Source organism: Dunckerocampus dactyliophorus, chromosome 9, assembly GCF_027744805.1.
Source record: "Dunckerocampus dactyliophorus isolate RoL2022-P2 chromosome 9, RoL_Ddac_1.1, whole genome shotgun sequence".
NCBI classification, from domain to species: Eukaryota; Metazoa; Chordata; class Actinopteri; order Syngnathiformes; family Syngnathidae; genus Dunckerocampus; species Dunckerocampus dactyliophorus.
The window spans coordinates 10,505,818-10,527,924 of record NC_072827.1 but is presented as its reverse complement, the minus strand read 5'-3'; the positions used below and the strand labels follow the sequence as shown (position 1 = coordinate 10,527,924).

General features: G+C 39.0%; 2 protein-coding genes across 10 annotated transcripts in view; one reads left to right on the top strand and one right to left on the bottom strand.

The window, feature by feature from the left end:
- The first annotated feature begins 7,535 nt into the window (after positions 1–7,535).
- Positions 7,536–13,238, top strand: myl1 (myosin, light chain 1, alkali; skeletal, fast). The gene is made up of 6 exons (XM_054788288.1): positions 7,536–7,757; positions 8,289–8,316; positions 10,005–10,148; positions 10,881–11,054; positions 11,142–11,219; positions 12,746–13,238. Exons 1-6 carry the CDS (start codon positions 7,629–7,631, stop codon positions 12,772–12,774), a joined length of 582 nt encoding a protein of 193 aa, XP_054644263.1. The 5' UTR covers positions 7,536–7,628; the 3' UTR covers positions 12,775–13,238.
- Positions 13,239–13,289: 51 nt separating this feature from the next.
- Positions 13,290–22,107, bottom strand: part of map2 (microtubule-associated protein 2) — a 94,332-nt gene continuing 85,514 nt past the window's right edge. For 8 of the 9 annotated variants that reach the window (XM_054788279.1, XM_054788281.1, XM_054788280.1 and 5 more), the window contains 4 exons: positions 21,003–21,095; positions 18,265–18,346; positions 17,906–18,018; positions 13,290–16,157 (listed from right to left, as the gene is read on the bottom strand). In XM_054788279.1, coding sequence (XP_054644254.1) covers positions 15,936–16,157; positions 17,906–18,018; positions 18,265–18,346; positions 21,003–21,095 — 510 coding nt within the window. In that variant the 3' untranslated portion in view covers positions 13,290–15,935. The remainder of the gene's footprint in view (positions 16,158–17,905; positions 18,019–18,264; positions 18,347–21,002; positions 21,096–22,107) is intronic. The other variant, XM_054788282.1, reaches the window with a different exon arrangement.

Here is a 22,107-nt window from a genome sequence, read left to right as displayed (position 1 = left end):
CAGATTATTGAGAGTATGTATCATATGACATGAATAAAATAGTACATTTTCATTTCAATTCATCAATTTTAAACAAATACTAATTGTCGTTAAACAGCCAATATACAAAAAATTGCAAAAAAAAAGATAATTCCGACAGACATTGTCATATTTATACCTCTTTTAGCTACACCAGGGGGCAAAATATTATAAACATCCCATAATACGATGCACTTACGTATACACCACTGCAGACTGCAACCACAATAATAGAATTAATGTTAATAAATTATTAAAATAAATTCATTAATAAATCAATGCAAGTGTACGTTTTAAGTAACAAATAAACAATGACATTTTTTACGTAAATTATTCCATCCATTTTCTATAACGCTTGTCCCCGCTAGGGTCGCGGGGGCATGCTGGAGCCTATCCCAGCTGACCTCAGGCGAGAGGCGGGGTACACCCTGGTCGCCAGCCAATCACAGGGCACATATAGACAAACAACCATTCACACCTATTTAGAGTCTCCAATGAACATAGCATGCATATTTTTGAAATGTGTAAGGAGCTGACTGTGTGGCCAACATGCTAACCACTAGGCCACCATGCAGCCTGCATGAAAACTAAGATACTGTATTTGATGTGTTTATGTGTGTCTATTTCACTACAGGTTGTACTACAGTATTTACACAGGCGGTGTATCATTTTTGGAGAAAATCTATCACAGGGGTCAAGAATCGTGCACACGCATATCCTCATAAGTGAAATCACGGCTGCATGAATAACGTTCCGACCATCTTAAGGGTTGGAATTGGCTCTCATTTATAGAATGTGTTGTCAGCTGAGGAAAAAGATCCACGCAAAACATCACCAGGCCTCTTTTTAGACGTGGCATCATGACATTATGACAAGTGGTGGGCGAGACAAGGAAAAGGAAAGACTGCTTGTATGACATTCCCTTCTCCTGTCATGATGTAGTGTCCCCAATAAAAAGGCGGGTGTGTGGAGCTTTGTTTAGCCTGGCCCCCCAGCTAATTCCTGTGTGGCCAGCAGAGGGATTTTGAGAGAGCGAGGGGGCTAAAGCAAGCATGTGAGCCAGAGCGAGTGCATCAGCCCCCTTAAGGAGCCATAGCCCCTGCTCTTAGAAATCCCAAGAAACTTCACACCTCTCTGTGGGGACTATAAATAGGGTCCATCTGTCCCCCAGGCTCAGTTACAGCCTCATTCCTGTATGGAATGGTTGCAGGGCAGTAAAGGAAGCACTCAGTGTTTGAAAAGCAGGGGAAGGAGGGGGGTTGGGGGTGCACAACCAGGGTCCAGAACTTCTTCTCTAGTCATCACACGTCTAAATGGATGACCTCTGCTGCGTACTTAGTTGCAAAGGAAGTGCAGTTTCTCTCATTTCCTTCTCTACCGTGACTCTGTCAACACCTCAACTCCCCGCGGTGACCCACAAGCCTCTGCCACCATCTTTGGAGTCTTACACCACGTCGCACTCATGCACGGATTTTCCACTGGCTTAAGTTCTTCACATTTCATTAAGCGCCAGGACGTCACGGTTTGGGAGAGACAGCATTGGTGCTTTTCAGTTTTCTCCTTCACAGTAAACGACCCAGCCCCTTCATTTCATGTTGGCTGAGTTTTAGTGAGACACCACTGAGCTAGTTACCTCCAGAGTTCATATCAGGATGCCACACAGAGATACCAGGAGGCGGATGGAGGGATGAATTTAAGGGATTATTGACAGCATAGCCAAAAGGAGGCCCCAGGGCTTCATTCTTGGGAGGAGACTGTTATAGCGCATGGAGCATCATATAGCATCTAGGGCAAAACAACATAGTAAACACTGATTCATGCGGATGAGTTTACAAGGAAATACAGCAGAACCTCGGTTCGTTTTTTAAATCTTTCCAAAATGTAACAAAGAAAACCAAAACGTAGGAAAACCGAGGCTATTTTTCCCAGAAGATGTCATGCAAATCCAATTACAGTCATCCCTCATTTATCGCGGTTAACTGGTTCCAGACCTGATCACGATTAATACATTTGTGCAAATTAAGATTCCTTATTTATAAATCAAATATTTTCTTAGTTAGACCATAGAAAACTTGTGTATGACTTTCAATATATATATTTTTTAACGTTATTAAACCGCTCTAAGACATGAAAATTTCAAAAATGTTAAGGTCCCTGAGCTGGAGGATCCGATTGGCTGTCCGTCAAACACGACACAATCCTCTGCCCATATTGAAGGTTGTTACTGGTGCCGAGTTCATTACAATAACAGATGTCAGATATCAGACGGCATCGGCGAGAGAAGTTTTTAAGAAGAAAAAACATCTTCAACAGCCTCGACTCCTTCAACGCCACAAAATTGCCCGCTTGGAATTTGCACAAGAGCACCAAACATGGGAAATTGAAAGGTGGAAGAAAGTTGTATTTTGTGATGAGATAGACCTTGGTCCTGATGGCTTCCAATGTTACTGGCATGACAAGGAGATCCCACCTGTGATGTTTTCCACACGGCCCAGTGGAGAGGGCGCCATCATGATCTGCGTCGCTTTTTCCTTAAATGGAACAATGGCGCTTCAGGTTGTGCAGGGGCGTCAAACGGCAGATGGCTATGTGGAGATGGTGCAGGGGGCATCCCTCATGACTGAAGGCCCTCGTCTGTATGTTAATGACTGGCCTTTTCAAAAGGATAACGCTGCAGTTCACAATGCCCTTCTCAGAGGAATAACATCACTCTTTTGGACCATCCTGCATGTTCCCCTGATCTAAATCCAATTGAGAACATTTGGGGATGGATGGCAAGGGAAGTTTACAAAAATGGACATCAGTTCCAGACAGTGGATGCCCTCCGTGAAGCCTTCTTCACCACTTGGGGCAACATTCCCACTAGCCTTCTGGAATCACTGGCATCAAGCATGCCCAAACCCATTTTTGAGGTGATTAACAAGAATGGCGCAGCTACTCATTACTGAGTCCTTTTTTGACCATTTTATTTCTTTCTATACTGATAAACAGCTCATTTCAGCTCAATGGTTGTTTGCGATAAATTGCCTACAAAATGTTTTTCTTTTGCCGCACTCACATTTCTTCCTTTTGCATTTTGAAGCTCTACTTAGAACCGCCTCAAGATCCAACAGTGCAAAATGGAAATTCTTGCAATTTTTCAACTGGTCTTAAAGTTCATCAGGAGTGCATAAAGCCCACGGCTTTATACACGGCTGCATTATTATTTATTATATAATATAATGATATATTATTATATTATTATTGTGTGTTATGTGTAAATATCTTTACGTGATTACGTGTAAACTTTGAAAATGTGAATGTGAAATACTACTCATTAATATCTACAATAGTATTTCAAAGTTTACAGGTTAGATTTTATATATGTTATATGTTTTACAGAGTCCAGGGTGTACCCGCCTGTCGCCCGAAGTCAGCTGGGATAGGCTCTAGCGAACCTAAGAGGAGAAGCGGTATCGAAAATGAATGGATGGGATGTTTTATAGAAAGACGTAGATCATTTTGACTTGTAACTTGCATGCTGAAAAAGTGCGTGCATCCCTGATATACATCTATAATGCACACAAATACATACCCATATATATATATTTTTTTATAAATGTAGTAAGTACATATGTTTTTTGTATTTATAGTAGATTTTCTGGACTTTTAAAAGCAGCTCCCAGGCTGAAAAAGTGTGAGCACCCCTGGTATAAGGCATAAATCAATAAGGCATAATGTAGACCAGGAGTGTCAAAGCTTCTTCTGCTGAGGGCCGCTTAAAGAAACATCAAAAAACGCAAGGTCCATTTTGGATATTTTCTTCATTTTCTAGAAAGGCTAATCCAGCGTAGCGATGCTAAAAAGTTATGTATAAAACAACCGGCATTTGCATGTTTATGTTTTTTTTTTATTACCTGCTATGTTCCAAGCGTGAACCCAGGACGGACCTGTCTGGATATTTTAAATGTTCTAAAAAGGCTAATTCATATACACCTTCCTTATCAAGCGCTGGCAACTCGATTTTGGGTTATTTTGCAGCTGTGATCAATAAGAAAAGCAGAAACTTTAGGTGAGAAACGCTATTGATTTCATGCAGTAACTCATAACAAAACAAGAAGGTGGTGTCCATGTTGATTTCACTGCCACACTGTGGAAACAATCACGTCTTCAGTGAGGGTAAAAGTGACGGTAAATGTTCCTTTATGCCTTTCATTCATCATATACAGTATATGCATTTAGAATTGTTTTCTGCGTGTAAAATTCTAATTGTAAAAATATAAAAATGTGTTTTATGTTAACATTTTTGGCTTTCTGGAAAAGATTCATTGGATTTACATTATTTCTTTTGGGAAAAATGTATTCAGTATGTTCCTGTTATGTTCCTTCTGGAACATAACATAATGGTTCCACTGTAAAAAAGAAAAACATAGCAATCTGAAATGTGTGCTCACTGCTCCTTTATGGATATCGCGACGTCAGTAGTTGCAGTTCATTGAAATGGATTTTCAGATGGTGTGTGTCACTACACCCACCCTCCATCTCGTCCATCTGACCTCTCATGCTGCCTCCCCCAAGGAGCTGCACCCTGTTTATGAATAAGTCAAGTGTTAGATGTTTAGCCAGAGGTGAAAATCGCACATCCTTTGCTAATGGTACTTGAGAATGACTTGGTAACATAAAACCTAAGCACATTTAGGAACCATTCTTCAAGTACTTGCAGCATGATACCAAAGAGTGAAGCAGTACCGGAGTTATACTGTACGGTGCAGACGTCTAACACAAGATATTAGTACTTCATATGCAAAAGCTATTTTTTAGAGGGGTGGTGCATTGCATTTTGGTGAGGTATTGCAGAAGGAATGAATGTTCACCAATACAGTGATCCCTCTCCACTTTGCGCTTCAATTTTTGCCTATTATTTGTCAAAAAATATAGATATTTAAGGCCATTTTGCGTTGTTTTTTTTGCCTAAATTAAGCATTATCAAACATAGAAATGGCTACATGAAGTCAAATACAAATATAAGGCATCCAGAAGATGCATTTAAAGATGTGATGATATGTAGTATTCTACACTGGTCACTAGTAATGTCTGGTGTCAGTAATGTCACTGTAATGCTCTGTCAGACACACAAGCACCAGACTTGATTGAACAGGCTTTTATTGCAGGTTTGACTGATCCCACGACAGGCACAATAATCCCTAACACAGGCTTCTGTTGCAGCAAGATAAAACTCAACTCTGAACCCTCCACGTCACTTCCTGTCCACACATCCGGAAGACATTTACAGCAACACATGTCTTATGTGTCTTATTTTCTCTTATTATGTCTACTCTATTGGGTAATAGGAGTGTAAAGGTGACTATAGGGGTGTTATTTCTTGTCTAGAGGGCTTTAATAATGTTAAAAACTATATTTAGAAGGTCGTAAAAATATTTTCTATACTAAAAATACTCAATTTATCAGTAAAGAATCCTATTTTGAGAAAATTTGCTTATCAGGATCTGTAAACAATTAATGGCGCTAAAGGAGGGATTACTGTATGTTTCTCCACAACTTTTTGTTACTTTTGTATACAGTTCAGCCTTGGCGGAGGTCTGTGCTCGACTGATTGACATTCCAGTTAAATAGCATCATTATTGCATTGTTAGAACTACTGTTAGTACCAGAGTGCTATACGGTGCAGATGGACTGTCGGCAAAATGATGGTCACTTTTTTGACAATCCAAGCTTAAGCGCACCGGTGAGCCCATTGAGATTCTATAGTGGAGCTCAGAATGGACCAGAGCACAGGTGCAAGGACTGGGGGGCAGTGTTTCTATAGGGGGAGGAGGTGAAGGGGACGCTGAATCTGAGAAGTTGCAGCAGGGTGCCAGCGGGTGAGCCTAGATGACAGCTGAGGGACTGAGGCTTTCTCTGGCTTGCCCTAGTGGAGATGGGGTCATTGAAAGCAAGTGTGCGTGTGCGTGTGTGTGTGTGTGATGGGGGGGGGGCGGGGCTGCACCGCTGGCACTGCGACAGATTTAGACAAGAATTAAGGAGACATAATTTGCACAGTTAGCCTTGTATGAATAAGTGGCATTGGCAGCTGAACGCCTTCTCCTTCCCCTTCTCCACGTCACTTCCTCCCCGGAGGAGGCGGACACACACTGAACACAGGTGTGCCTCCACACACGCTGCCAGTACCAAAATACACAATACAAGTCATTTTTAGACTGCAAACATTTGTCTGTGTTGTCTCAAGTTCCATTCAATTGTCAGATGCAGCCTCAACTTAAACACATTCATAATAAATGTATAAATGGTGTACATAAATGGTAAAATTTTGTGTTTTTGATATTTTTAATTTAAAATTCAATGCTTCTAATTATGCACGTGTCAAAATTGTTCCTGTAAAAAATAAATACATAATAAATAAAGTTCTATTGTTTTCCATCCTATAATAAATGCTTAAACTAATTCAAATGTGGCAAAATCTATTCTGCTTTAACTGTACATAATCATTTCCATAATTGCTATATTCATAATATTCAGACAGATGTATAAATAATGGAAAGAAATCATCCATTATTTGCTATTTTCATATTTTTTTTCATTTTGACAAAATGTCAAAAATGATTCTAAACTCAGGTTTATCCAGTTTTCAAAATATATAGTTACTGTAATGTTCTTGTTTATTTAATTATTATATTATTGCTTCCTCAAAATTGTCTAATGAGATCAGGATTAATAATAATAATGAATTATTAACTTATAATATATACATTCACATTATTAAGGTATATATTTAATAATAATATATGCATAATTGTAATTATTATAATTATATGCATTATATATATACAGTATATTATACTATATATTATCAACCAGTCCAGGGTGTACCCCCCCCATCCAAAAATCAGCTGGGATCGCTCCAGCATACCCCGCAGCCCGACAAGTGGCAAAGAAAATAGATGGGTGGATACTATATATTATACTTTAATTTATAATAATTATAATAATAATTATTATTATATAATTAATAATGGTATATAACTGATGTCCGTTTTTGTAAATGTATTATATATTTATCATATAATTATCTAATAATTATTATATATAATTATTATTATTGCATAATTTTAAAACACTGCAATCACATTAAAATAATATGAATATTGAATATGAATATTTTGAATATTTTGAAAGAAATATTTTGGGATTAACTGTGTATTAATATTAGCAGCGCTGTAATGACAAACACGGGCATGTCATAAAACTGTCACAAATAAATACATGAAATCAATCAATCAATCAATAAAGGTGTCGCATAAAATGAGAGGTTATTGTTTTCCATGTTTTCAAGACACATGACATAAATGACCAAGTTCTGGCAGTCGGCCCAGTAAGCCATGTTTAGAGAGGAGCTACACACACATACACACACCCCTCTCGTGCGTCATCCAATCCGTATGCAAGGACAGCCCTGCGGGGGTCCAGGAGGAAAAATAGCCTCATATATATACGCCCAAAAGGTTGTTTGTGTGCTCTGAGTCTCCTCCACTTTGTGCTGCACCCCTTGTGTTGTCACCCCTCCCGGGAGTCGTCTGTCTTTAAGGAGCACGCTCGTTTGACTTGAAGCTAAAATGGCACCCAAGAAGGACCCTAAGGCTCCCGTCAAGAAGGCCGAACCCGCAGCGGCGCCTGCACCTGCGGCCGCACCAGCGCCCGCCGCTGCTCCTGCAGCCCCCGCTGTGGACCTGTCCGCCGTCAAGGTAGAAATAAAATAAAAGCCTGATTTGCTCTGAAGATGAGAGGTGGCATCTCCACTCATCGTTGCATTACTAAACTAGACCCTGAGAGGTTCTACTTATTTTAAGAAGACGACTACTCGGTTTTCTGAGTAATAAGAAGTAATTCATACTTCACATACTGTATATGTACTGTTTATAGTGGATGACTTGGAGCAGCGCACACATTAGAATCCTTAGAACCATGGATAGCTCATGACTGACATCCTTGGCCACGCCCCCTGTCCCTCAAGTGCTGTGACGGCCCAGCAGGGTGACACCAAATGAGGGCATCTTAATGGAGCTAAAGATGGACCACCCACATATCGGGTGCCCCCCATGCAAAGCTAAATTTGGCCAAGGGGCACATTTAATCCCAGTTTAGGCCTGATTTATTGTTTCAGATTAGTAGAAAGGCCTTGTTAGGACGGTCTTGGGTGTAGGATGAAACCTTCTTGAGATGTTTATTTTTGTACTGAATGTGAGCTAACATTGCTGCTCTCTACTCACCTGCAGGTTGAATTCAGTGCAGACCAAATTGAAGGTACGAATACCTCATTTTACATTTTCAGTACTACAGAAATGCATTTATCACAAATACACACGTCTCTTAGACCACCAGAGATAGAAATCCATCTAATTAACTTCTCTAATTCGGCTCAACATCAACCAGTCAGGGGACTGACCTCCTTCCAGATAGATGCATTTTAACATTTAAATGTTCATGTGTGATGGTGGCATCTGCTATTTCCCAAAAGAATTCCTTCCCTATGAGACACAAACAGCTTTCAACGTCAAAACCTCTCCGAGACAATATTTTCTCTCCGTAATGTGCATCCTTGACGACACTAATGATGAATTGAACCCAGAGCAGGAAAACAAATTGGTGGATCCTGTTAGTAACAGTTGCTTTAAAATGTATCGTTTTGTCAATTTACTCGGAAAGAGGGCGTTAATAGGTCGATTACACGCTAAGGGACGCTGTTCCCGCCACAGGCCTGTTGGCCCAGTAGGCAAATATAGGCAGATGCTAAGGGTGCTGCTGCCGGCATAAATTGGAAAAAAAAAATCACATTTTAAATGTGTTATTATTATTATTATTAATGATTTTGTATGTATTTTTTTAATATTTGATTTATTTGTAATTATTATATGTATTATTTTATTTTTAATTTAAAAAAATTACATTTTTAAAAATACTACAATTAAATAATTTTTTTACATAAAATTAGAATTAGAATTACATTATTAAAAAAATCACCATCAATATAATTATCTTAAACTAGTATTACTATGAACTTTTAGCTCACATTGATTGAAACGTAAAGCAATGCCCAGTTAATATTACAACAAATAATAACAAACAAGCCTCAGCATTTTTGCACATAGTTTTGCATATAGGTATTTTATATAGCTCTTGCAGTTATTTTATTTAGTTTTTGTGTATAGTTATTGCCTAGCGTAAATGTAGCTTACTGTATTTAGAGCGTTATTGTGTGCAAAAAGTGTTTGATGTTGATTGTTGTATGATATAAGTTTATATTATTATTGTTATTTATTTCCTTATTTACATGAATTTTATTTTGTGGTAAGGATATTTATATTATGTATTATTTGTTGATTTTTTTTGACTTATTTGTAATTTGTTAAGCATGTAAATTGGGTGACATGTTATCTTGGAAATGAAAAACAACAGTAAAAACAATGCCATTACATTTCTTGTATGAGTGTATGTAAGTCGCCAATGGAAGGGGGTGTCATATAAACACTCGCCTAGGGTCAGCTCTGCTCTGTAGTCAGCATTGCCTACTTTTACACAACACAAACACACACACACACACACACACACACGGTGCACCTTGCCTTTAAAAGGACGGGGGCTCATATTCTCAGCTATCAATTCCAAGGTGGTCTTTTAAAGGAGAGCGATGCAGCGGAGATAGAAATAGTCTGAAGGGTGACTGCGCTTTGCAGGAGTCCATCCATTCAGCCAATAATATCACAACCCACTGAGATAGTTTTCCCTTGAGGAGCTGCTGCCTCCACCTGCTGGGACAAAAGCCACAGCTCCCACATTGTCTTCCACTGCGGCCCCCATCTGAGTTTAAAGTGCACCACACTGTGGATGCAGAAATATAAAAAAATATCAAACATAAACAGAATGCGATATTGTTAAAAATGAACCAATTTGGCTGCATTAAGACGACGATGCGTTGTTGTGTGACTCCACAGACTACAGGGAGGCCTTCGGTCTGTTCGACAGGGTGGGTGACAACAAGGTGGCCTACAACCAGATCGCCGACATCATGCGCGCTCTGGGACAGAACCCCACCAACAAGGATGTGAGCAAACTGCTGGGAAACCCCTCCACTGAAGGTGAAATATAGACGTACTTGCCATTCCGACTAACAAAACGGCTCGTCGAGCCGGCTCTTTGAAGTGAATGCTGGGGAGCCGGCTCTTTGACGTAAACGTGCCATCGTTTTGTTTTTCCGTTAATGCTGTACTTGTTTTTGTCGCAATCTGTTTCATGTTGAACATAAGTATATAAAGCATAAGGCATATAAATAATAAACATTTGGAATAAATTTGATTTTTGCATTAGAAATTCATTTCAAATTCAATTTTGATCTTATTTTGGTAATATCATTGGCAAATACTATAATATAAATATATATTTACAGGCAATTTGGTAATGTCATTACTGTAGATCTAAAATTACTGTAATAATTTTGTAAAATAAATTCATGTAACAAAACATTTTTGGGAGCTGAAAAGAGCCAGCTGTTTTAAGTCAGCTGAGCCGAAAAGATCCGGCTCCCTTAAAATAACTGAAATTCCCATCACTAATTCCAACATTATCTTATTTACAACATTTTTTAAATTAATGTATTATTAATTTAATTCATTATTTAATAGTTATAATTGCTAAAATATAATACAATATAACTTTATGTTATTTAAAATAGAAAAATAAATGAGCGTAGAAAATTCGCCTTGCACACTTACCCCCATGAAAGACAAAATCGAAGCCATTTGTGCCACGATTTGTGTCTTTTACGTCCGTCACGCCGTTGACATGACTGTTTGTCCTTGCGTCTTACACAGACATGGCCAACAAGAGAGTCGAGTTCGAGGCGTTCCTGCCCATGCTTCAGACCATCATCAACAGCCCCAACAAGGCAGGCTTTGAGGACTACGTTGAGGGTCTGCGCGTGTTTGACAAGGAGGGTAACGGCACAGTGATGGGCGCTGAGCTGCGTATTGTCCTGTCAACACTGGGTAAGCCAGGCTGTTCCCCAAATGGATCTGTTTGTTATTATTATGATCATATATTCGGGCCTTGATGATTCCCTTTGGTGCCTGCAGGAGAGAAGATGAATGAGGCTGAGATTGATGCTCTCATGGCGGGTCAGGAGGATGAGAACGGCTGTGTCAACTACGAAGGTAAGCCAATAAGAAGACACAGGATGATTGTACAGTTTTTGTGAAACAAAATTGATTGAGGCCCATAAAAATGGATATTTTCACCACACCAGAACCCTCCCCCTCTCTCTTCAATGTGCCTCACACGCTTACGAAACACATTTCAAGTATAAAATGCATCGCGACTCACCACTAATGAACAGATGGAATCGGAGTCACGGTGCACAGGTTCCATACACTTTTGTGTCTCATAGCAACAACGGTGCGTTCAAGGACCGCCGAACAAAGTGCAACATCTCGACACTTGCCAAAAAAACATTATCAGTGAAGCATAGACATAAACATGTACAAATTGTGTTTTTTTAAAAAAAAAACAGCTGTACTTGTATGCTGTACATTTCACCTGTATTATCACGTATTTATTATCCATTCACTTTCTATGCGCTTATCCTCACTAAGGTCGCGGGGGTATGCTGGAGCCTATCCCAGCTGACTTCGGGCGAGAGGCGGGGTACACCCTGGACTGGTCGCCAGCCAATCGCAGGGCACATATAGACAAACAACCATTCACACTCACATTCATACCTATGGACAATTTAGAGTCACCAATTAACCTAACATGGATGTTTTTGGAATGTGGGAGGAAACCGGAGTACCCGGGGAAAACCCACACACGCACGCACACATGGGGAGAACATGCAAACTCCACACAGAGATTAAATTATTTATAAATATAAATTTTGGGGGAAAAAATGACCTATTTTTAGAAAAAAAAAATGTTTTTTGCGCTGCATTGCATATGCGATAACAGTTAATAGTCTTAGCATCTCTTACTAAGAAAATATGCATTCTGTTCTAAGGGAAAATCATTTGAATGTCACTTCATTTTTGCATTAATTGGAAAAAAAACAACCTTTTTGTGACTTAACTAACCCTGCAACTAATTGATACACCCTTTAAAAATGACTGTTTTTCATCACAGGGCTCGCACCTCCCCCTCCCAATCCTACTGCCAGCTTGACGTTGACGTTTTCCACCGATATCAACAGATCAACATTTGCTATAAAAGTGACCGTTAGATTAGATTCGGCTATAGAAACCTCTTTCTCTCTCTTCAATTGCCGTTGTTCACTCGCGACAAGGAAGCAACAAGCTAGATCCAGGTTTAAGCCCTAAATATGCCTCACACACTTATTAATCACGTTTTAAGTTCTAAAATGTATACTGTAGGTTTTCCCCATCAATGAATGACGATCGATAAAACAAACATTATCAGTCAAGCATAAAGGCATAAACATTGCAGGATTTCCATAACATTGGTACTCCTATGCTTTACATTTAACATGTATTATCACGTATTTGTAACTTATTACCAACTTAGAGAGAATGAGATGTGGAAAAAACGCCCTATTTTCAGGGAGGGAAATACTGTATATCTATATACTGTATATATTATATACCAAATTCTGGTGTGAGCATTTAACACTGACCTATGTTCATTCTTCTTTTGTGTCCTCCCTATGTCATGGCCTGACCTTCACACGCAGCCTTTGTCAAGCACATCATGTCAGTTTAAGGACCCCACCATCCCCCCGGCCGCAGTGGTGGCGGTGAGCATCGAGTATGTGCAGACCCCATGGTGTCGAGACATTGACTCGCTGCTTCCTGCTCCACCTGGGGAAGCAGGGCAAACAAAGGACTATGAGATGCCATTTCTAAATCCTTCTATTGTTTTGTTCCACACTCGTTTTTCCTCATCTCCAACTGGTGCTCTTTAGGCTTCTCCAGATGCGGAAGCTGTCCTAAATTCCCATGAGATGTTTTCTTTCCTCACCCCAAAAAAAGCCTCGATTGGGGGTGTCGGATGCTTTGACGGTGGAGCGGTGCAGGAGGGGGTGGTGGGAGTGATGAGGACCATCCCCTCCCGGCTGTCTGAGTGACAGGCCTGACCACACGACAATCCACTCCTCATCTAACCCATCCCTGAGTCTTAACTTATTGTACTCTCCTCTGCCGTTTCACAATAAACTTTTCACAAGTTCCCATTGTTAGGCTTTTTGAAATGTATCAACAGGCGACACCACTCTCACATTCATTTTTATCGCATTTATTTTTCATGAATGGCATCATATCATCGAGAAATGAAAAAAACAAAACATCTACTTGACCTTTTTAAATACATTTACTTGCTGCAGGTTGGGATGGGATGGGATGGGATGGGGACGGAAGGGGCAGACGCTGATGGGGAATGCTGAAAAAAAACACAGAAGCAAAAAAACGCCCAGGCAAGAGTCTGAAAAACAAACAAGATATCACTGCAACACCTTTTGTGAACACAAGAATCCCCCTTTTCTTTGCTGGAAGAGTCATCTTTTTCATTATTTGTATAATGCTGCCACATTTTGCAACAAAACATTTAGATACGCTGGCTGTAAAACCGGAGGTCTGCACCAAATGCACCCACACACACACACACACACACACACACACACACACAATCTTCCCCTAAAGCCCATATCAGCACTTAAATAAGACACAGTCCAATAGTGATGGGCGTATCCATTCCGTGGTAACGATATGTGTTACTGTGTTAACAGGGTACTAGTATGAGACTAGTTGTGACATTTCAAGCACAAACGACATATTACTCTATTTTTACACTGCACAACCTACTTTTTCATACATCAGTCGTCATTTTTTATCATAAATACCAGATATTTGACTGATTTCAGGGTTTTAACACTCATAATCTGGACTCAAGTTGATCAAAATATATGAAAAATATGATTTTTGAAAAGGACATCTTGGTCCCTTAACGGTAGCAATTCAACTATTTAGGTTGCATTGTGTAAAACATCAAGTATTGTCATTTGTTATGACTACCGTACTATGTTATGAAAAATACACGTCAGCAGTGTTAAAGGGCCAGTATTTCTTTTGGGCATTATTGGGATAAAACTGCCAAAAAAGTAATCCATATTGAAAAAAATACCCAAAAAGTAATCAGCATCGGTATGGGTTTTGAAAAAAAAATAAAGTCAAAAAAGTAATTGGTATCTGGAAACAAAAATGGCAAAAAAGTAATGCGCATAGTATTTCAAAAATTCTAAAAAAAAAAGAGAAAAAAGTACTAAAAAGCAGAGAAAGTAGAGAAAGCATTTTTTTTAATGCCAAAAAAGTCATCAGTATTGGGATAAATTGTGAAAAAAATGGCAATAAAGTAATTGTTCTTTAAAAAAAGAGAGAAAAAAGCCAAAAAGATAATCAGTATTTGTATTGTTATTGAAAAAAATATGCCAAAAAAGTCATTGGTATCTGAAAAAAAATGCCAAATTATTGGGATCGATATAAAAAAAGGACAAGACAGGAATTATTATCGGTATTAAAAATGGCAAAAGAAAAGGTAATCGGTATTGGGAAAAAAAATGCAAAAAAAAGTAATCAGTGTTGGTATTGAAAAAAAAGACTAATAAAGTAATTGAATATCGACATTTGAAAAAAATGGCAAAAAACTAATTGGTATCGGTATTGGGAAAAAAAATGGCAAAAAAGTAATCGGTATCAGTGTCAAAAAATGCCAAGAAAATAATTGGTGTCGTTATTGAATAAAAAGCCCAAAAAGTCATTGGTATCAAATTGAAAAAATGCCAATAAAGCAGTTGATATCAATATTGGAAAAATGGAAAACAAGCCATTGGTATCGGTGCTGGAAAAAATGTCAAAAAAGTAATCAGCATTGGTATTGGTATCGGAAAAAATGTCAAAAAAGTAATCGATATCAGTATCAAAAAAATGGCAAGAAAGCAATTGGTGGTTGAAAAAGAATACCAAAACAGTAATTGGTATTGTATCAATTAAAAATAAAAACAAATCTGGTATCGCCCATCACTACAGTCCAACATTAGCAGGGTCAAATCTGCATTGATTTCAGATGGTTGCTTGTCTATGAAAACTCAGGCCTTGTGTTGCTTAGCAACACAACGTCAAGCGGCCGACGCCAAGAAATACAGAAATACACGGTAGAACTACAAAACATGAACTTTTTCATTTCTTCTCGGATGAAGAGGTAACTTACTAAAATCCCTTTTGAAATTACAAAATAGCCTCTTTTCGTGTGAGAATCAACACATGCTCGTCATACACGGCCTAGCGTTTGCAGTAATACAATACATATTCTACGTGTTGGTGTGTTGTTGCTTCCTTGGAAAAGGTTTAAAGGACATGTAGATGGTAACCTATATTCCTATACTCGTTCCTATATATGTAGAAGTATATATATTTCTATGTGTGTGATACATATAGAGGATTTGTTAAGGGGTCTGGCGTCCATGCACGTTAGCAAGAACAACACGTGCAGCGTGATGTGCTGGCCACATTACTTCCACATACAGAATATGGTCACATATGGAAATAAAAGCTTGTTTAAAACACACACCCAGGATCAGTAAGGCCGAGAGCTGCCCTCCCCCCCACCCCCACCGTCACCACCAACGTATGTACAGTTAATCCTAGTGTGGACCGGAGGTGAACTATTCTATGCAACATCGTTTCAAAGAAGAGTCGGAGGGAATAAAGGAGAAATAGCACACATTTGGAATGAAAACAGACAGAAATAAAGAGGAGCGCCTACGAGTGGGTCTTTAAGAGATGGAGATGTGAAGCCGAGTCCGTGTCACCCCCCCCCCACAGGCTCCAGAAGATTGACAGGTTCCGTGTAAGAGCATCCATGACGCATGTTCACAAACCCTGCTTGGCCAGAGCGGCAGTCACGTCCTCGGCTAAGGTTGCTAACTGTGGAGACTCCGTTACGTTGAGGCTGCCGGAGGACGACAGGTGGCTGTCCCGTTGGCGCTGGGGCGACATGGAGCGGGACCGGTCCGGCGAGCGCACGATGATCTCAGCTCCGTGGTCCACTCGCGCCTTGGCGTGGTCGCGAAACGTCAACCTGTGGCTCTCAATCTAGCGGGCAGTGCAACATGAGATACTGTTTATTGCCTTATGACGTAAATTCACTTCACATACACCCACCCGCCAATGTGGGGGCATCTACTGTAGATGTTTTACCCCAAGGGTGTCCAAAGTGGCACATTCTAAAAATCTAATTTAACAAGGAAACGAAATTGAAACGAAATTGAAAAAAAAAAAATAAGAAAAATCAGCAGTCATGATATTAAGAGAAAAAAGTTGTAATCTAACGATATTATGAGGAAAAAATGAAGTCATCTTCGTAGCATAAAGTTGAAATATTAAAGAAAAAAATACTTTAAAAAAATCCATAATATTATGAGGAAAAAAACAACTAATAAAGTTGTACTTTTGGGAAAGTTGAGTATAATGTTACGAGAATAAAGTAAAAATATTATGAAAATAAAGTCTGAATTACGAGAAGAAAATTTACATTAAGAAAGTTGAAATAGTTGGAGCAAAAAACCCTAGCAGAAATGAAAAAAAAACAGCTTTAATTTTACGAGCATAAGTCAAAATGTTAAGAGAAAAAAGTCTATTCTTACAAGAAAAAAGTTGCAATATTATCAGAATAAACTTCTAATATAATGAGGAAAAATGATGTCATTTTAGTAGCATAGAGTTGAAAGTCGTAATATTATGAGAAACAAAACCACTCTGCATGCGTCCGTGCACATTGGTTCTACAGTGGAATGAACGGAGAGAGCGAACCCTCCTGTCAGCTTCTTTGTCCCCCAGTACGTGGAGGCGGGGCTACTAGTGAGTTAGCGAGCAAACGCTAATACAAGTATGAATGAAGGCTCGAAAGCCATGGTTTTTAACCCGAATGCCACAGCCCCAGTGTGGACGTGCAGCAGAGCCTTCGTCCCGCCAGTCAACGCTTACTGAGGCGTTTGATCGGCAAAGTGAATATAAAACGAAACAGCACAAAATTGCGCGCGCTCACAGACAGTGTCGCCCGCTACATTGGAAAAGAAATGCAACCTTTCAATACGGTTGAAAAGCCTACATTTCGGGGAATGTTAGAAATGTTTGGCGGACAGCACGAATTGCGTACGTGAACGTATGTGTCACAAACAGCAATTCCTGAACTGTATAACCGAGTGAAAGAAGACGTGTTGAAAGACACGAGAAACGTTGCATTTTTCTCCACCACCACAGATAAAGTATGTTGTCCAGCTCAAATATGACACCCTGCATTAGTTTAACATTACACCATATAACTGTGTGTATGTCTATGGTTTTATTGGAATCTTTTTTTTCTTAACAGAGACAGAGTCTATTTTTATTGTTTCGGGTCATTATTGTGATTTTTAGTTAAGTGAAATTTTTTATTTTATTTTCACTGAGTTTTTTTGTGCGTCTTTTTTGTTTGTTTAATTTATTTAAAAGCTCTTGACATTCCAATTACAATGTTAAATACTATTGCCAAATTAAAGTTTATTGCTTTTGATACGATACACTCTCATTATTTTGCCATATAATTAATGAAAAAATGTGTGTCAAATTTTGTCAATAGTATCGATTATCGACGATCATTTGTAGAGGATGATTATCGTCCAGCAAAATTTTTTATCGTGACAGGCCTACTTGCAGCTTTAAGCAAAGTCCACAAGGGGACAAATACAGCCCTCTCATGGAGGTAAAATTCCCAAAGGATGGATATGTCCAGTGGGGGTCCTCAACCTAGACGCCCACAGGCACCTAGTTATTACTATTATGCAAAGTACACAAATGCTTACCGTAACACGTCCTCCTCCAGGAGTGTGGTGAGCATTGTCCAAGGAGCCCACCTTGGCTTGGGCTTTGTCTTTAAAGTCCAACTTCACACTCTCGATGCGAACATTACCTCCTCCTGAAAAAAACAACATTAAAAATAGTGATACATTTTTCCCACATAATTTCTCTTGCCACCAGGCACACATGCTGTTGCTGAAATTTGAGTCTACTTTGACATATGTTCTAAATAGCAATGCTAATACAGCTCATTAGCATTAAAGCTGCAGACACACAAAACACTGTGTTCCCAATACGGCTTAGTAAAACGGGCTAGATTTTATGCAACACACTGTGAGTAGTGTTGCAAGAGGCTATGTGTTACCTGGACGATGATGAATGTTGTCCAGAGAGCCGCACTTGGAAGTCACATGACTCAGATCTATCTTCTTGTTCTGGATCTGCACCTGGAAGCGGACACACCAGAGCAGGAGATAAGTTAGGTCAAGTTAGTAATGTTTGATGTTTATGTTTATCTTTCACCGGGGGATATTTTCATTTGAGTAAACGTAAATACAAAACCTCCAAACTGAAATTCATTTAGGGTCCATTATAGGGTCCATTCAAAGTCTCACAAAAATGTATGAAGACAACGCATTATTAAAAAGAAGACACAATACAGGACCCCAGTACAGCTCAGTTCAGCCAGCATCAAAATTCTAACTGCACGTTTGACCTCCTGTGACTTTTTTTGCAACACTTATTGAAAAAAAATGCATCAGTATGGGATAAAGGTAATAAACATTAAAAAAATACAGTCGTCCTTTGCTACATCGTGGTTCAAACATTGCTCTCTCAATATTGCGTTTTTTCAAAAATTAATTCATTAATAGACGATGGCTGTTTTGTGCTTGACTATGGCCCATTAGTAATCAAAAATATTAAAAGACAAGTAATATGCAGCATTCTGGCCACTAGGTGTCAATAATGACCCAAAACATTGATGAGACATGTCTTTACATTACCATCACACAGTATGTAATCAGCCATGGCATGTCCGACATAACATAGTGAAAAGAAGTTTGCCTCCCATTTCGTGTGGAAGTGGTAAATTCTTAGCTTCTTGCTTTGTCTTTCTTCCCCCACTCTGTTTGAAACCTGTTCTTAAATTTAGAAGAAATATATTGGAGGACACTAGTTAGCTCCCTAGCATGCTATACAGCCGTCGCCGTCTCTTATGTCCCTGCAGTGATCCTGTAGCCTGTGCATAAGACTTGCGCAATGTGGTGTAAACAAAGAATAATAGGAGTGTAGAGGTGACTATATGGGTGTTATTTCATGTTTGCAGGGCTCTAATAATGGTACAAAAAACTTATTTAGAAAGTCATAAACAGGTTTTCTATGGTGTAACTAGGAAAATATTCCATTTACTGTAAATTCCTGGGTATAAACCGGTACTTTTTTCTGAAACTTTGAACCCTGCGGCTAATCTAATCTTGTGTATCTCCTTTACTTAAGAACTATTACTGTTTAAATACAGTGCCACTCGCAAGTCAGTGAGAAAACAGTAGCTCTTTCTTTGGCAGAAGACAATCACGAGCTATTATTGCACTCATAATGAGCTCGTCAACCCATCGGAAATTGCAGGTCATTATATATAACACCCTGGCTCACGGTGCCATTTTTCAAAAACACTTCACTAACAACACTAAATTCATCACGCAGCACCTTAACACTCAAAAGGTATACATGAAAAATATACAAACACGTACCATTATGAGTTTAAAATGAAAAAAAAAAAACAACATTTTAAAGTTTTTCCATGAGGCATTGTGTCTGAGCATCACATTCATTAGGATGCTGCAATGACTTCTGCTTCTCTCTGGGTTTTGAGTTCCTGGTCCTACGGCTCCCTCTGGTGGGCAGAATGCAGCGCAGCCACCATTTTATATGCTTTTTATGCTCCTCCAATTAAATGGCTTTCTCAAACAAAATGCATTAAGGGAAAACTTAAAAATGTTTGGTATTTTTCATATTAAACTTGTATTGGTATATGTACGTTTGAGTGTTAAGTTGCTGTGTGATGAGTACAATGTTGTTTGTAAGATGACAGTGAGCAGACTGTTATATTGAGTAATGACCTCCTGCAATTTCCAATGTATTGACAAGCTTGTCGTAAGATTTTTCATGGCTGTTGACTGGCTCCTGTCAAATCAAGAGCTAACTGGTCCTCACGGACTCAATATTTCATTTTATGACGTGGACACGTGCGGTTTATACACCGGTGCGGCTTATAAATGTACTAATCTGGTATTTCCTCTAAATTTAGTGGGTACAGCTTATACACCGGAATTTACGGTATTAATATTAAATCCTGCTTTGCGGAAATTCACTTACAGTGGTTGGCTCTGGAACCAATTAACCGCGATGAACGAGGGACGACTGTGTATACTCTATACTATTTAGATGGTTACAACAACATAAAAACAGCTGTCTTTGCACACGCATGCGCGGCCCTACCCAAAGTGACACCCTCTGCAAAATTTCATATAGCACCCCCAACCCCGCAATTTAAAACATGACCTGTGCAGCTAATGAAGGTTTTATGATGCACTATTTACATAGTTTTAAATATTTTATTTATCATAATACATTTTTTGGAGCTCTGAAAAAAATGACCAGCATCCAGAGACCAGTCTTAGTATGTAAAAGTAAATAATTAAATGAAGGAATAAGTGAAAACTACTGTGAGTAGGTGTTTAATCTGAGATTATGTGGTCTCTGGAGAGAAAAAAAAAGCATCTTCCAGTCACTTCCAGTTTCTGCACTAGCTTCATATAATTTTATCATTTAAAAAGAATATGGAAAATAGGCATGGCAGCTGTTACCAAAGTTGCAGCTGAGGAGAACCTTGGCAAAACGTCAAGACTATTTAGAAGGAAAGTATGAGTGATGACGATCAGGCTTTGACACACAGGAAAGCTTGTGTAGCTTTGAATACAGACACACATGACCACCACCAGGGGGAGCAGAGTGCAAAGAAACACAACACCACAGCACGGGAACACACAACTGACATAAACACTGAAAGGATGACTGCACGCTTTGCTGCACAAGACTCACATTTCCACCTCCTGCTGAGTAGCCCCTCCTGTCCAAGGACCCACACCTAGACTGAACATGGCTATAGTCCAGCTTAACACTGGGGATGAGAACCTGCAGGGGTGGAGGTGAGGAATGGGCTAAATTGGGATAGTTTGGAAGCTGCATTCCTAAAAAAAAAAAGTTTGGTCCCGCTTAGGAAATACCAAACTTAGCAATAAATATCTCACAGTATGGGGAGTCAGAAGAAATCATGGCATCACATGATTTAACACCGTTTGCATTGACTAGTCCAGGGGTGTCCACATGTTTTCCAGCGAGGGCCACAAAATGAAAAATGAAATGTTGCAAGGGCCACTTTGACGTTTTGTACAGCAACCCATGTAGATATGCTAAGAAGTAAAAAAAAAAAAAAATGCATCTCAGCTTTTTGAAAAAGCATATTATCAGTATGGACTTTGATATTTGCTCTTTTTTCCCCCATTTATGCTGTTATTTTTTTCCCAAAAATATCCTAATATTTTTACTTTCTTCATACACAATCTTGGTATATTTTTGGTATATTTTCTTTTCATGTTTGCCTAAATGTGCCCTGCGATTGGCTGGCGACCAGTCCAGGGTGTGCCCTGCCTGAAGTCAGCTGGGATAGGCTCCAGCATACCCCCGCGACCCTAATTAGGATAAGCGGCATAGAAAATAGATGGATTTTCTTTTCCTAATATTTTGACTTTATTCTCATAATATTATAACTTTTACTTTAATGTTATCCATCCATAATGTGGGAGGTAACCCGGAGAAAACCCACGCACGCACGGGGAGAACATGCAAACATGCCGATCTCCGGACTGTGTGGCCAACATGCTAACCACTTGGCCACCGTGCGGATATATTATATTATAACTTTTATAACTAACCACCAAACTAATTTTCCTAAAATTATCACTTTATTTTTTTTGTTTGTTTCTCATAACATTATGACTTTTAAAAAAATAACGCCCTTTTTCTTTAATATTTCAGGCTTATGCTACTAAAATGACATTATTTTTTCCTGATAATATTACAGTGTTATTCTCGTAAAATTGCAACTTTTTTTCTTGTTAGAATATTACTTTTTTCTCTTAATATT

Coding starts and splice junctions, on each gene's coding strand:
- myl1 (XM_054788288.1), top strand. CDS start 7,629: ATGGCACCCAAGAAGGACCCTAAGGCTCCCGTCAAGAAGGCCGAACCC. Junction 7,758..8,288: donor TGGACCTGTCCGCCGTCAAG/GTAGAAATAAAA, acceptor ACTCACCTGCAG/GTTGAATTCAGTGCAGACCA. Junction 8,317..10,004: donor CAGTGCAGACCAAATTGAAG/GTACGAATACCT, acceptor GTGACTCCACAG/ACTACAGGGAGGCCTTCGGT.